The sequence below is a fragment of the Musca autumnalis genome, unplaced genomic scaffold, assembly GCF_047663935.1.
Source record: "Musca autumnalis isolate F117 unplaced genomic scaffold, ASM4766393v1 scaffold_1, whole genome shotgun sequence".
NCBI classification, from domain to species: Eukaryota; Metazoa; Arthropoda; class Insecta; order Diptera; family Muscidae; genus Musca; species Musca autumnalis.
In genome coordinates this window covers 246712668-246724736 of record NW_027411644.1, presented here as the reverse complement: position 1 = coordinate 246724736, position 12069 = coordinate 246712668, and the positions used below count along the sequence as shown (strand labels likewise).

The 12069-nt window shown below is 38.7% G+C and overlaps 1 protein-coding gene across 3 annotated transcripts in view; it reads left to right on the top strand.

The window, feature by feature from the left end:
* Window positions 1–12069, top strand: part of Cad99C (cadherin 99C) — a 463896-nt gene that overhangs the window by 443242 nt on the left and 8585 nt on the right. For all 3 annotated transcript variants that reach the window (XM_073960669.1, XM_073960670.1, XM_073960671.1), the window contains exon 9: window positions 9216–12069. This exon is cut by the window's right edge and continues 56 nt beyond it. In XM_073960669.1, coding sequence (XP_073816770.1) covers window positions 9216–12069 — 2854 coding nt within the window. The remainder of the gene's footprint in view (window positions 1–9215) is intronic.

Below are 12069 nucleotides of genomic sequence, written 5' to 3'. Positions count from 1 at the left end.
TTAAGGTCGTCTGTTAAGACGACTTTATGGTCGCCTATTAAGACGATTTTAAGGTCGTCTATTAAGACGACTTTAAGGTCGTCTATTAAGACTACTTGAAGGTCGTCTATTAAGATGACTTTAAGACCGTCTATTAAGACGACTTTAAGATCGTCTATTAAGACGACTTTAAGGTCGTCTATTAACACGACTTTAAGGTCGTTTATTAAGACGACTTTAAGGTCGTTTATCAAGACGACTTTAAAGCCGTCTATTAATACGACTTTAATGTCGTCTATTAATACGACTTTAAGGTCGTTTATTAACACGACTTTAAGGTCGTTTATCAAGACGACTTTAAGGTCGTCTATTAAGACGACTTTAAGGTCGTCTGCTAAGACGACTTTAAGGTCGTCTACTAAGACGACTTTAAGGTCGTCTACTAAGACGACTTTAATGTCGTCTATTAATACGACTTTAATGTCGTCTATTAAGACGACGTTAAGGTGGTCTATTAAGACGACTTTAAGCTCGTCTATTAAGACGATTTTAAGGTCGTCTATTAAGACGACTTTAAGGTCGTCTATTAAGACTACTTGAAGGTCGTCTATTAAGATGACTTTAAGACCGTCTATTAAGACGACTTTAAGATCGTCTATTAAGACGACTTTAAGGTCGTCTATTAACACGACTTTAAGGTCGTCTATTAAGACGACTTTAAGGTCGTCTATTAGGACGACTTTAAGGTCGTCTATTAAGACGACTTTAAGGACGTCTATTAAGACGACTTTAAGGTCGTCTATTAAGGCGACTTTAAGGTCGTCTATTAAGACGACTTTAAGGTCGTCTATTAGAGGACTTTAAGGTCGTCTATTAAGACGACTTTAAGGTCGTATATTAAGGCCGTCTATTAAGACGACTTTAAGGTCGTCTATTAGAGGACTTTAAGGTCGTCTATTAAGACGACTTTAAGGTCGTATATTAAGGCCGTCTATTAAGACGACTTGAAGGTCGTCTATTAAGACGACTTTAAGGTCGTCTATTAAGTAGAGTTGGGCAATTGAACGACCTAGTTCACTGTCCTAGTTCAAAAACGTATGAGTAACATTATACAAACTAACGTGAGATATTAAGTATACGCATGTTGTTCATACAAATGACCGGTGTCCATTGAACTAGATTGTGAAGTAGTTCGATCAATTGTCCAACTCTACTATTAAGACGACTTTAAGGTCGTCTATTAAGACGACGTTAAGGTGGTCTATTAGGACGACGTTAAGGTCGTCTATTAAGACGATTTTAAGGTCGTCTATTAAGACGACTTTAAGGTCGTCTATTAAGACTACTTGAAGGTCGTCTATTAAGATGACTTTAAGACCGTCTATTAAGACGACTTTAAGATCGGCTATTAAGACGACTTTAAGGTCGTCTATTAACACGACTTTAAGGTCGTTTATTAAGACGACTTTAAGGTCGTTTATCAAGACGACTTTAAGGTCGTCTATTAAGACGACTTTAAGGTCGTCTATTAAGACGACTTTAAGGTCGTCTACTAAGACGACTTTAAGGTCGTCTACTAAGACGACTTTAAGGTCGTCTACTAAGACGACTTTAAGGTCGTCTATTAAGACGAATTTAAGGTCGTCCATTGAGACGACTTTAAGGTCATCTGTTAAGACGACTTTAAGGTCGTCTGTTAAGACGACTTTATGGTCGCCTATTAAGACGATTTTAAGGTCGTCTATTAAGACGACTTTAAGGTCGTCTATTAAGACTACTTGAAGGTCGTCTATTAAGATGACTTTAAGACCGTCTATTAAGACGACTTTAAGATCGTCTATTAAGACGACTTTAAGGTCGTCTATTAACACGACTTTAAGGTCGTTTATTAAGACGACTTTAAGGTCGTTTATCAAGACGACTTTAAGGTCGTCTATTAAGACGACTTTAAGGTCGTCTACTAAGACGACTTTAAGGTCGTCTACTAAGACGAATTTAAGGTCGTCCATTGAGACGACTTTAAGGTCATCTGTTAAGACGACTTTAAGGTCGTCTGTTAAGACGACTTTATGGTCGCCTATTAAGACGATTTTAAGGTCGTCTATTAAGACGACTTTAAGGTCGTCTATTAAGACTACTTGAAGGTCGTCTATTAAGATGACTTTAAGACCGTCTATTAAGACGACTTTAAGATCGTCTATTAAGACGACTTTAAGGTCGTCTATTAACACGACTTTAAGGTCGTTTATTAAGACGACTTTAAGGTCGTTTATCAAGACGACTTTAAAGTCGTCTATTAATACGACTTTAATGTCGTCTATTAATACGACTTTAAGGTCGTTTATTAACACGACTTTAAGGTCGTTTATCAAGACGACTTTAAGGTCGTCTATTAAGACGACTTTAAGGTCGTCTACTAAGACGACTTTAAGGTCGTCTACTAAGACGACTTTAAGGTCGTCTACTAAGACGACTTTAAGGTCGTCTACTAAGACGACTTTAAGGTCGTCTACTAAGACGACTTTAATGTCGTCTATTAAGACGACGTTAAGGTGGTCTATTAAGACGACTTTAAGCTCGTCTATTAAGACGATTTTAAGGTCGTCTATTAAGACGACTTTAAGGTCGTCTATTAAGACTACTTGAAGGTCGTCTATTAAGATGACTTTAAGACCGTCTATTAAGAAGACTTTAAGATCGTCTATTAAGACGACTTTAAGGTCGTCTATTAACACGACTTTAAGGTCGTTTATTAAGACGACTTTAAGGTCGTTTATCAAGACGACTTTAAGGTCGTCTATTAAGACGACTTTAAGGTCGTCTACTAAGACGACTTTAAGGTCGTCTACTAAGACGACTTTAAGGTCGTCTACTAAGACGACTTTAAGGTCGTCTATTAAGACGAATTTAAGGTCGTCCATTGAGACGACTTTAAGGTCGTCCATTGAGACGACTTTAAGGTCATCTGTTAAGACGACTTTAAGGTCGTCTGTTAAGACGACTTTATGGTCGCCTATTAAGACGATTTTAAGGTCGTCTATTAAGACTACTTGAAGGTCGTCTATTAAGATGACTTTAAGACCGTCTATTAAGACGACTTTAAGATCGTCTATTAAGACGACTTTAAGGTCGTCTATTAACACGACTTTAAGGTCGTCTATTAAGACGACTTTAAGGTCGTCTATTAGGACGACTTTAAGGTCGTCTATTAAGACGACTTTAAGGACGTCTATTAAGACGACTTTAAGGTCGTCTATTAAGGTGACTTTAAGGTCGTCTATTAAGACGACTTTAAGGTCGTCTATTAGAGGACTTTAAGGTCGTCTATTAAGACGACTTTAAGGTCGTATATTAAGGCCGTCTATTAAGACGACTTTAAGGTCGTCTATTAGAGGACTTTAAGGTCGTCTATTAAGACGACTTTAAGGTCGTATATTAAGGCCGTCTATTAAGACGACTTGAAGGTCGTCTATTAAGACGACTTTAAGGTCGTCAATTAAGACGACTTTGTGGTCGTCAATTAAGACGACTTTATGGTCGTCTATTAAGACGACTTTAAGGTCGTCTATTAAGTAGAGTTGGGCAATTGAACGACCTAGTTCACTGTCCTAGTTCAAAAACGTATGAGTAACATTATACAAACTAACGTGAGATATTAAGTATACGCATGTTGTTCATACAAATGACCGGTGTCCATTGAACTAGATTGTGAAGTAGTTCGTTCAATTGTCCAACTCTACTATTAAGACGACTTTAAGGTCGTCTATTAAGACGACTTTAAGGTCGTCTATTAAGACGACTTTAAGGTCGTCTATTAAGACGACTTTAAGGTCGTCTATTAAGACGACTTTAAGGTCGTCTATTAAGATGACTTTAAGGTCGTCTATTAAGACGACTTTAAGGTCGTCTATTAAGACGACTTTAAGGTCGCCTATTATGACGACTTTAAGGTCGTCTATTAAGACGACTTTAAGGTCGTCTATTAAGACGACTTTAAGGTCGTCTATTAAGACGACTTTAAGGTCATCTATTAAGACGACTTTAAGGTCGTCTATTAAGACGATGATAAAAGAATAAAAGAGCAAGGGAAACATAAATTGAATTTTTTGTTATTCTTTTATCAGAAATGACGCCCAACTTTACTTAAACGTTGGCTGTTCTACGGTTTAAAGCACTCGGAATTTTCTACGAAATTTCAAACTTTAGCTACTTGGCATTTCACCAATCACAGCCATTGAGACATCCGGTAGCAATCACCAATACTTCTCTGAACTCCAGATAAATAATTTCCAAATGCCGATAGCCTTTGCTGCTATTGCTTTGTAATTATAATTTTATTATAATTTGCTGTTATAATAAACATTTAAATAAAAAAATTATTTCCCAAAACAAATTCATAGAAAAATTACCAATTACCATTCTTTTCCTATTTTTCCATGCAAAATCTATTGATTACATTATGTATTTATATTGGCCAAAGCTCTAAGCAAATGTCCAATTTTCCTCTGGCCTAACAAAGTGTGTAACAACTGTAAACCAAAATAGATCTTATAAAGCAATTGTAATGCCTATTCCATACCAAACCTCCGCAAGTGTGACTAACTATGAAGTAAAGAGTTAATTTTGTTTCTTTTCCTGTACTTCAGCCGATACGTAGCCGATATATGTCTTGTTACATGCAATTCATTTCGATTTTAGTGTGAATAATTACAATTGACATCAAAATTGCAATAACGTGTTTTCTATGTTCACATGATTGTGTTAAGATTTACTAAGAAAAAAGCGAAAAAAGGCAAAAACAAAACTACAACATACTTTCAATTTCCTAATTTAGACTACATAGCCAAACAAAACAATGTTTGTATTGCCACAAGTGAAAATTATAGCCGAACACACACATTCGTTACAGACATACATACAACATACTTGTTGAAATCATGATCGATAATACAAAGTTTTTTATAGACATTGTTTCGAAATTGTTGTTGTTGTTGCTGCAGTTTGTTTCACTTTCTTCCTATGCAAATTTAGTTCAAACAATTTAACATTCATGTTAAATGCTTGACATGTCAGAGTTTAGTATTTTTTTTTTCTATGTTCACAGCTTGTTAGTCATTCCAAGTCCAAAATACTGTAATGCCTAAATGGTTAACTGCTTGGTGAAATTCCTTAGTATATCTGCAAAAAAAAAAAACAATTTTCATTTCATGTTTAAATCCCAAGGAAAAAAATGTAAAGTTTGTATGGTGTTTTCCTTGATTAATTGTTAGATTTTTTTGTGTTATTTTGATATGCATGCGTTGCTGCTCGATGTTTGGTCACTTCAGTTGCAACTTGCAAAGAAAAGCATGAGTCCATATAATTAAACAAAACGAAAACTGCAAAAGCTAGCAATTTCAACCAAGTAAATGTGGTTTTGTCACCAACATTAACACGTTCCGTGGTAGGCAACTGTTTAGCTGACTGGAAACAGTTTTCCTTTCATGAATGAAAAAATAAAATAAAATAAACAACTTTCTTTTTCTTAAATAACATGAAATTAGAATATTTCTTATATTTTATTTACTAAAATGGAATAATAGGTTTCCATTCCTGTCCAAAATTTAAGGTGGAAAAGTTTTTCGACCACCAATATTCCAAATTCCTAAATTAAGCCGGAAAATTATTTATTTAAAAACAAGTAAAAAGTATCAGTCGGCTTTGCCGGCAGATATATACCCTCAGCCTATATTCAGAATTTTGTGGCCCTTTTTGGACATTTGAACTTGCCGACAAAAATGTTGATTAGGATTAAAGTTAAAAAGGGTTGCTGAAGAGGTACTTGAAGGAATGCACCGACATAGTCCATTATGGAAGTGGATCTTATATAGGGAGCCATATCTATTCGATAGATATCGCGCCCACTAGTCATTTCAGTGGGTCATCGTATAAATTTTGGGCCAGTAAGCCAGGAAGCATGGACTTGTCGTTCTAAACAGGACCACAACGAACACCATCGGTATACATTTACAAACGATCTTCAAACAGAGCCTTAACTGTACTAAGGCACAAACGTTGAACTTTTGTGGGAGAGGTACCCTAAGAAGAGGACCTATATGGGCCATTTTAGAAAATAAACTAAATTTTGGACAAAATATTAGAAAATCCAAAGTTTGGACCAAATTGGTTGATCGGTTTGGGACTTATCGTGCTCTCCATCCTGGCTGTTTTCTTAAGAAGTATGGACTTGGCTCTGAAAAAAACTTTTACCGTCGTAATTGAGGCAGCAAATTCAATTTGCTTCAATAAAAATCAAAGCAGGTCTTAAAGTGAACTTATTCGAAATTTTGTGTTTGAGGTACCCGAAGTAGTGGTTAAATATAGTCCATAGTCAATCCTGATCTATATCTGGTAAATATATTAGGATATATTTGTGGGGGAGGTATCGGAAGGAGTGGACCGATAAAACCCATCTTCGAACTTAAACTAGCCCGAAAGCCCAATTTTGGACCGAATCGGTTGATCCATTCGAGAGTTATCGTGCGCACCAGCCAGTCAGACAGACGGACATGACTTAATCACCCCCAAATTGTCTGAAATGGATTTCGTCCAAACATACTTGGGGTCTAAAACCATTATTTCGATGAGGCACATTTTCTCCGTATGATAGTGTAAATACCGAAAATCGGGAGGTACCGTTATATAGGGGCAATATAAAAAACATGGACCTATCTTTTTGGTGAAGAATTGTTGTGATCACTAAGTACATCAAATGTCAAATTACAGTTAATTCGGTTAAATAAATTAGCTAAAATTCTCAAAATACCGAAAATCGAGAGGTACCATTATATGGGGCCTATACCAAAACATGGACCTATATTGAAAAATTTTAATGGAGAAATATTGTAACCACTAAGAACCATAAATGTAAAATTACAGCCAGTTCGGTAAACCAATTGTAGCTAAAATTATCAAAATACCGAAAATCGGAAGGCACGCTTATATGGGGGCTCTACAAGAACATGGACCTATGTTGAAATTTTTTTGCGGAGAAGTGTTGTGGCCAGTAAGAACATCAAATTTCAAATTGCAGGTAATTCGGTCAACAAAATACCGAAAATCGGGAGGTACCCGGGCTATACCAAAACATGGACCTATATTGACAATTTTTAGAGGAGAAGTATTGTAACCACTTAGAACCAGGAATGTACAATTAAGCTAGTTCGGTCAACAAATTGTAGCTAAAATGATCAAAATACCGAAAACCGGGAGGTACCGTTATATGGGGGCAATACCAAAAACATGGACCTATGTTGACAATTTTTAGTGGACAAATTTCGTGACAACTGAGAATCTAAAATGTAAAATTACATGTAGTTCGATCAGCATTTAGGTAAAATTCAGATCGGAAGGTACCCTTATATGGGGGCTATACCAAAACATGGACATATATTGAAAATTTTTGGTGGAGAATTGTTGTGGTCACTATGAACTTCAAATGTCAAATTGCAGGTAATTCCGTAAAATAAATTAGGTAAAATTCTCAAAATGCCGAAAATCGAAAGGTACATTATATGGGGCCTATACCAAAACATGGACCTATATTGAAAATTTTTAGTGGAGAAGTATTGTAACCACTAAGAACCAGAAATGTAAAATTACAGCTAGTTCGGTCAACAAATTGTAGCTAAAATAACAAAATACCGAAAATCGGGAGGTACCCTGATATGGGGGCTATACCTAAACATGGTCCTATATTGACAATTTTCAGTGGAGAGTATTGACATTTTTTGTTGGAGTAGTATTGTGACCACTAAAAACCTTAACTGTCATGTTACAGGAAATTATGTCATAAAACTTAGCTAAAATTCTCAAAATACCGAAAATCGGAAGGTACTCTTATATGGAGCCGATACCAAAACATGGTCCTATATTGACAATTTTCAGTGGAGAGTATTGAAATTTTTTGTAGGAGTTATTGTGACCACTAACAATCTCAAATGTGAAGTTACAGGTAGTTCGGTCAACAAATTTTACCTAAAATCCTCAAAATGCCGAAAATCCATAGTATGGTGGAGGTTATAAAAACTTCAATATCGCAGTTAGAGGTTTATTTTTAATTGAAAAGAAACATGGAAACCTTAAACATTAAACTATTTCTAGAAGGAACTCATTTTCAAATTTCATCTGCTAATTCATATTTAGTTTTCCCTCTCTCTCTTTTGCTACCCATTTACGGGCCATTAGAGTCAGGCGAGATAGGTCGGTATTGTAACCAGGACGTTGTAACCATCACAACGCTCTAAGCTGCGGTTGTTGTTGGGCTTGGTTTGCTACAACACCGCGACTTTGATTTCCACTATATCCTCGATCTTACCTCGGAGTCCATTGCAATTAAATTGCAAAAAGGATATATTTCCAGGGATTGGAACAACTGCTGGTGTTGTTAATTGCTTCGTGTGCGGCTGATGTTGGGGGACTGCAGTGTAGTCGCGTATTCTGATGACGACCACGACTCACTGGGTGCTGTGTTCAAGTAGCATGCAGGAACATAGTCATTCGCATTATTCCCTGCGCCTATTGCATCTAAGCGAAGTTTGAATGTGATAGATGAGCATGTGGCAAACTGAGAACATGTAAATAGGTCCTGTGTTTTCCTCCGTCCCGGCTTGAACCAATTCGAACCGAATTCGGAGCAAGCATTCCGGGATATACTGCTCCCAACACAGAAAAACAGATGTAAATACAAACATATATATACTGGGGTGGCAGCCGCAGGCGGGACACGGTTGCTTTGTGGTTCCGTGTCAAACCGGTATCGAAGAACTCGCCGCCGTGGTGTTGGTTATAGTTATATTTTTCCTGCTCTTCTTTTGCATACTTCATACCTTCAACCTTAGAATAGAGGATATAAAATCCTTCGACTTTAACCTTTATTCCCAAAACGTACCCTTTTAATATTTCGGAGCTAGCATTCCCGGATATGCTGCTCCCAACACAGAAAAACCAATGCAAACAAACATATTTACACTGGGGTGGCAGCCGCAGGCGGGACACGGGTGCTGTGTGGTTCCGGGTCAAACCGGTATCGAAGAACCCGCCGCCTTTGTTTTGGTTATATTTATATTTTTCCTCCTCTTCTTTTGCATATTTCATACCTTCAACCTAATAATAGAGGATATAAAATCCTTCGATTTTAACCTATTCCCAAAACGTACCATTTTAATATTTCATTTTTTCTTTCTTCTCTCTTCCAGGATCGTGCTCGCAATGTATCGGAGCGGCTGACATCCACCACAACACTCACTGTGAACATTGCCGATTCCGATGATTTGGATCCATCGTTTATTTATTGCAACTGCGTTCTATTGGATGGGGCATGTATTAATCCCGAATATTCCGCCTCAGTACCAGCTGGTTCGTTGCAAGGAGTTCTCACCGTAACACCGGAAAGAATACAAGCTGTTGATTTGGATACCATTAGTGCACCGATACGTTATTCCTTTGCCAGTGGTATGCCAGGAAATTATGCGGATTATTTTGAAATCGATGAACAAACCGGAGTGTTAAAACAAATTAAAGCTGTCGACACATCGACGGCTAAGCGTTACGACATCATTGTCAAGGCTGAAGAGGTTTCGATGATCAAACGCTTTACCACTGCCAAATTGACTATAAATGTTAAGCCCGTCGATGCCAATCCTCCGGTTATATCAGCCAGCTCAATTGTGGGATTTGTTGATGAAAACTCCCCACTAGGCACTCGGGTACTGGATGAACATGGTAAACCCATTAGTTTTAAGACCAGTGATGCTGATCTCACCGAAGATGATCCAAAACCGGATTATATTTATGAACTGACAACACCTTCATTTGAGGTAACTTCAGAGGGAGTTTTGGTGGTGAATGAAGAGGGCTTAGATCGTGATCCCCCAGCACCGGGTAAATATAAATTCCAAGTTGTGGCGCGAGAACCCAAAACAAATGCTGCCAGTGCTCCGCTCAGCTTGACTGTAATCCTCAAAGATGTCAACGATAATGCCCCCAAGATTGCAATGGTACCTCCAGTATCTATTACCGCCGGGGATGGTGTACGTAAGGTGGCCCAAGTGTCGGCCACCGATAATGACGAGGGTGCCAATGCAGCCATTACCTATTCCATTTATCACGTGTCCAATAATGGTTTGCAAAAGTTTACCATTGACGAGCAGACGGGAGAGATTGAGACACGAGGCCGTCTATTGGCTGGTGAACAATATAGCATTACGGTACAGGCCACAGATGTGGGCGGGTTATCATCCCAAGCAATTGTAGAGGTAACAGTGACACCAGGACCAAATACCAAGCCACCGAAATTTGTCAAGTCAGTTTATGAGGTACAAGTTAGCGAAGGAGCGGAAATTAATTCCACTGTTGCCGTCATACATGCTGAAGATCCGGAAAATGATCCTGTGGTCTATTCCATTGTTTCGGGTAATGATTTGAGGCAATTCGCCGTGGGCCAAGAGTCAGGAGTTATTGCTGTAATACGCAAATTAGATCGTGAAAGTTTGACCCGCTACCAATTGATTGTTAAAGCTGAGGATAATGGTGGTTTGTCCAGCAGTGCCACTGTCAATATCAAGGTTACCGATATCAATGACAAGAACCCCGAGTTTGATGAATCCACCCTGCCTTATGTTTTCCAGGTGGATGAGGGCCGTGAACAGGCATTTGTGGGTATTGTACATGCCACCGATGCCGATGAGGGCATTAATGCTGAAATCACCTATTCCATACCTCAAGATATACCTTTCCATATAAATGGCACCTCTGGAGAAATAAAAACCTCCAAGGCTTTGGATTATGAAAAACAAAATGAATATCGCTTTGTGGTCACCGCGAAAGATGGGGCACCAGATGCCCGTCTCGGAACAGCCAGTGTTACGGTGCAAGTTAGAGATCTTCCCGATGAAGTTCCTAAATTTACTGATACCCGCATTGATGTAAAGGTGCCAGAAAATGAAGCCGATTTCCTGGTGGCTACGGTGCAGGCATTTGATCCCGACACAACACCGGATATAACCTATGTTATACGCAAAGGTGCCACAGAATTGTTTAAGGTGAATCCTGCCACCGGCGAAATAAGAACCACCAAGGGTTTGGATTATGAAAAGCAGAAAAGTCATGAATTGATTGTGGGCACCATTGAAAATGATGACAATGGGCCGGGTGATACCGTCAAGTTGGTGGTGGAGGTGGAAGATCGTAATGATGTTCGGCCGGTGTTTGTTTCCGTTCCCGAACCAGTTACCATCAATGATGACCAACAAATAGGTGCCATGATTGCCACTATGCCGGCCATAGATGGAGATGGCTCCTCGCCCGGTAATGTGGTGCGTTATGAAATTGTGGGCCGTGGCAAGGCCTTGAAATATTTCCAAGTTGATCCTGACACCGGATCCATACGTATAAGAGATGAGTTAAGAAAGGAGGAAGATACAGAATACCAAGTCGATATTCGGGCTTATGATATGGGTGAGCCCCAGCTGAGTTCAGTGGCCACATTGCCTGTTTTTGTTAGACATCTACTTACCGACCCCAATGAAGATAGCGGCAGTGAAGGACGCATGGATAATGGTGTAATCACTTCACCCGAAAGTCTGGGTTTGGCATTCAGTGATGATAGCTATACCACTGGAGTTCCGGAGACCACTGGCATTAATGCCACCATTAAATTGATACAGGTCATCAATTCCAAAAAGTCGGTCAAATCCAATCCTGGCTTTAAGTGTGAAATCATTTCCGGCAATGAATGGGGTCTTTTCAATGTTACCCAAGAGGATCATGGATGCGGCATACAATTGATTAAAGATTTGGATTATGAAAATATGACCACATTCTCCTTAGACTTGCGTTTGACTTCCCACAAATATTTCATCAATCCCCAAAAGAGTACAACCACTGTGAAGATTATTGTCCAAGATGAAAATGATAATGCCCCAGAATTTATTTTCAATCGTGCCCGTGGCCGCAAGGACACCTTCTATGGTGTGGTTAGCCCCGAAATGGATATTGATACACCAATTCTACAGGTGCGAGCCACCGATAGGGATTCTGGAAAATTTGGCA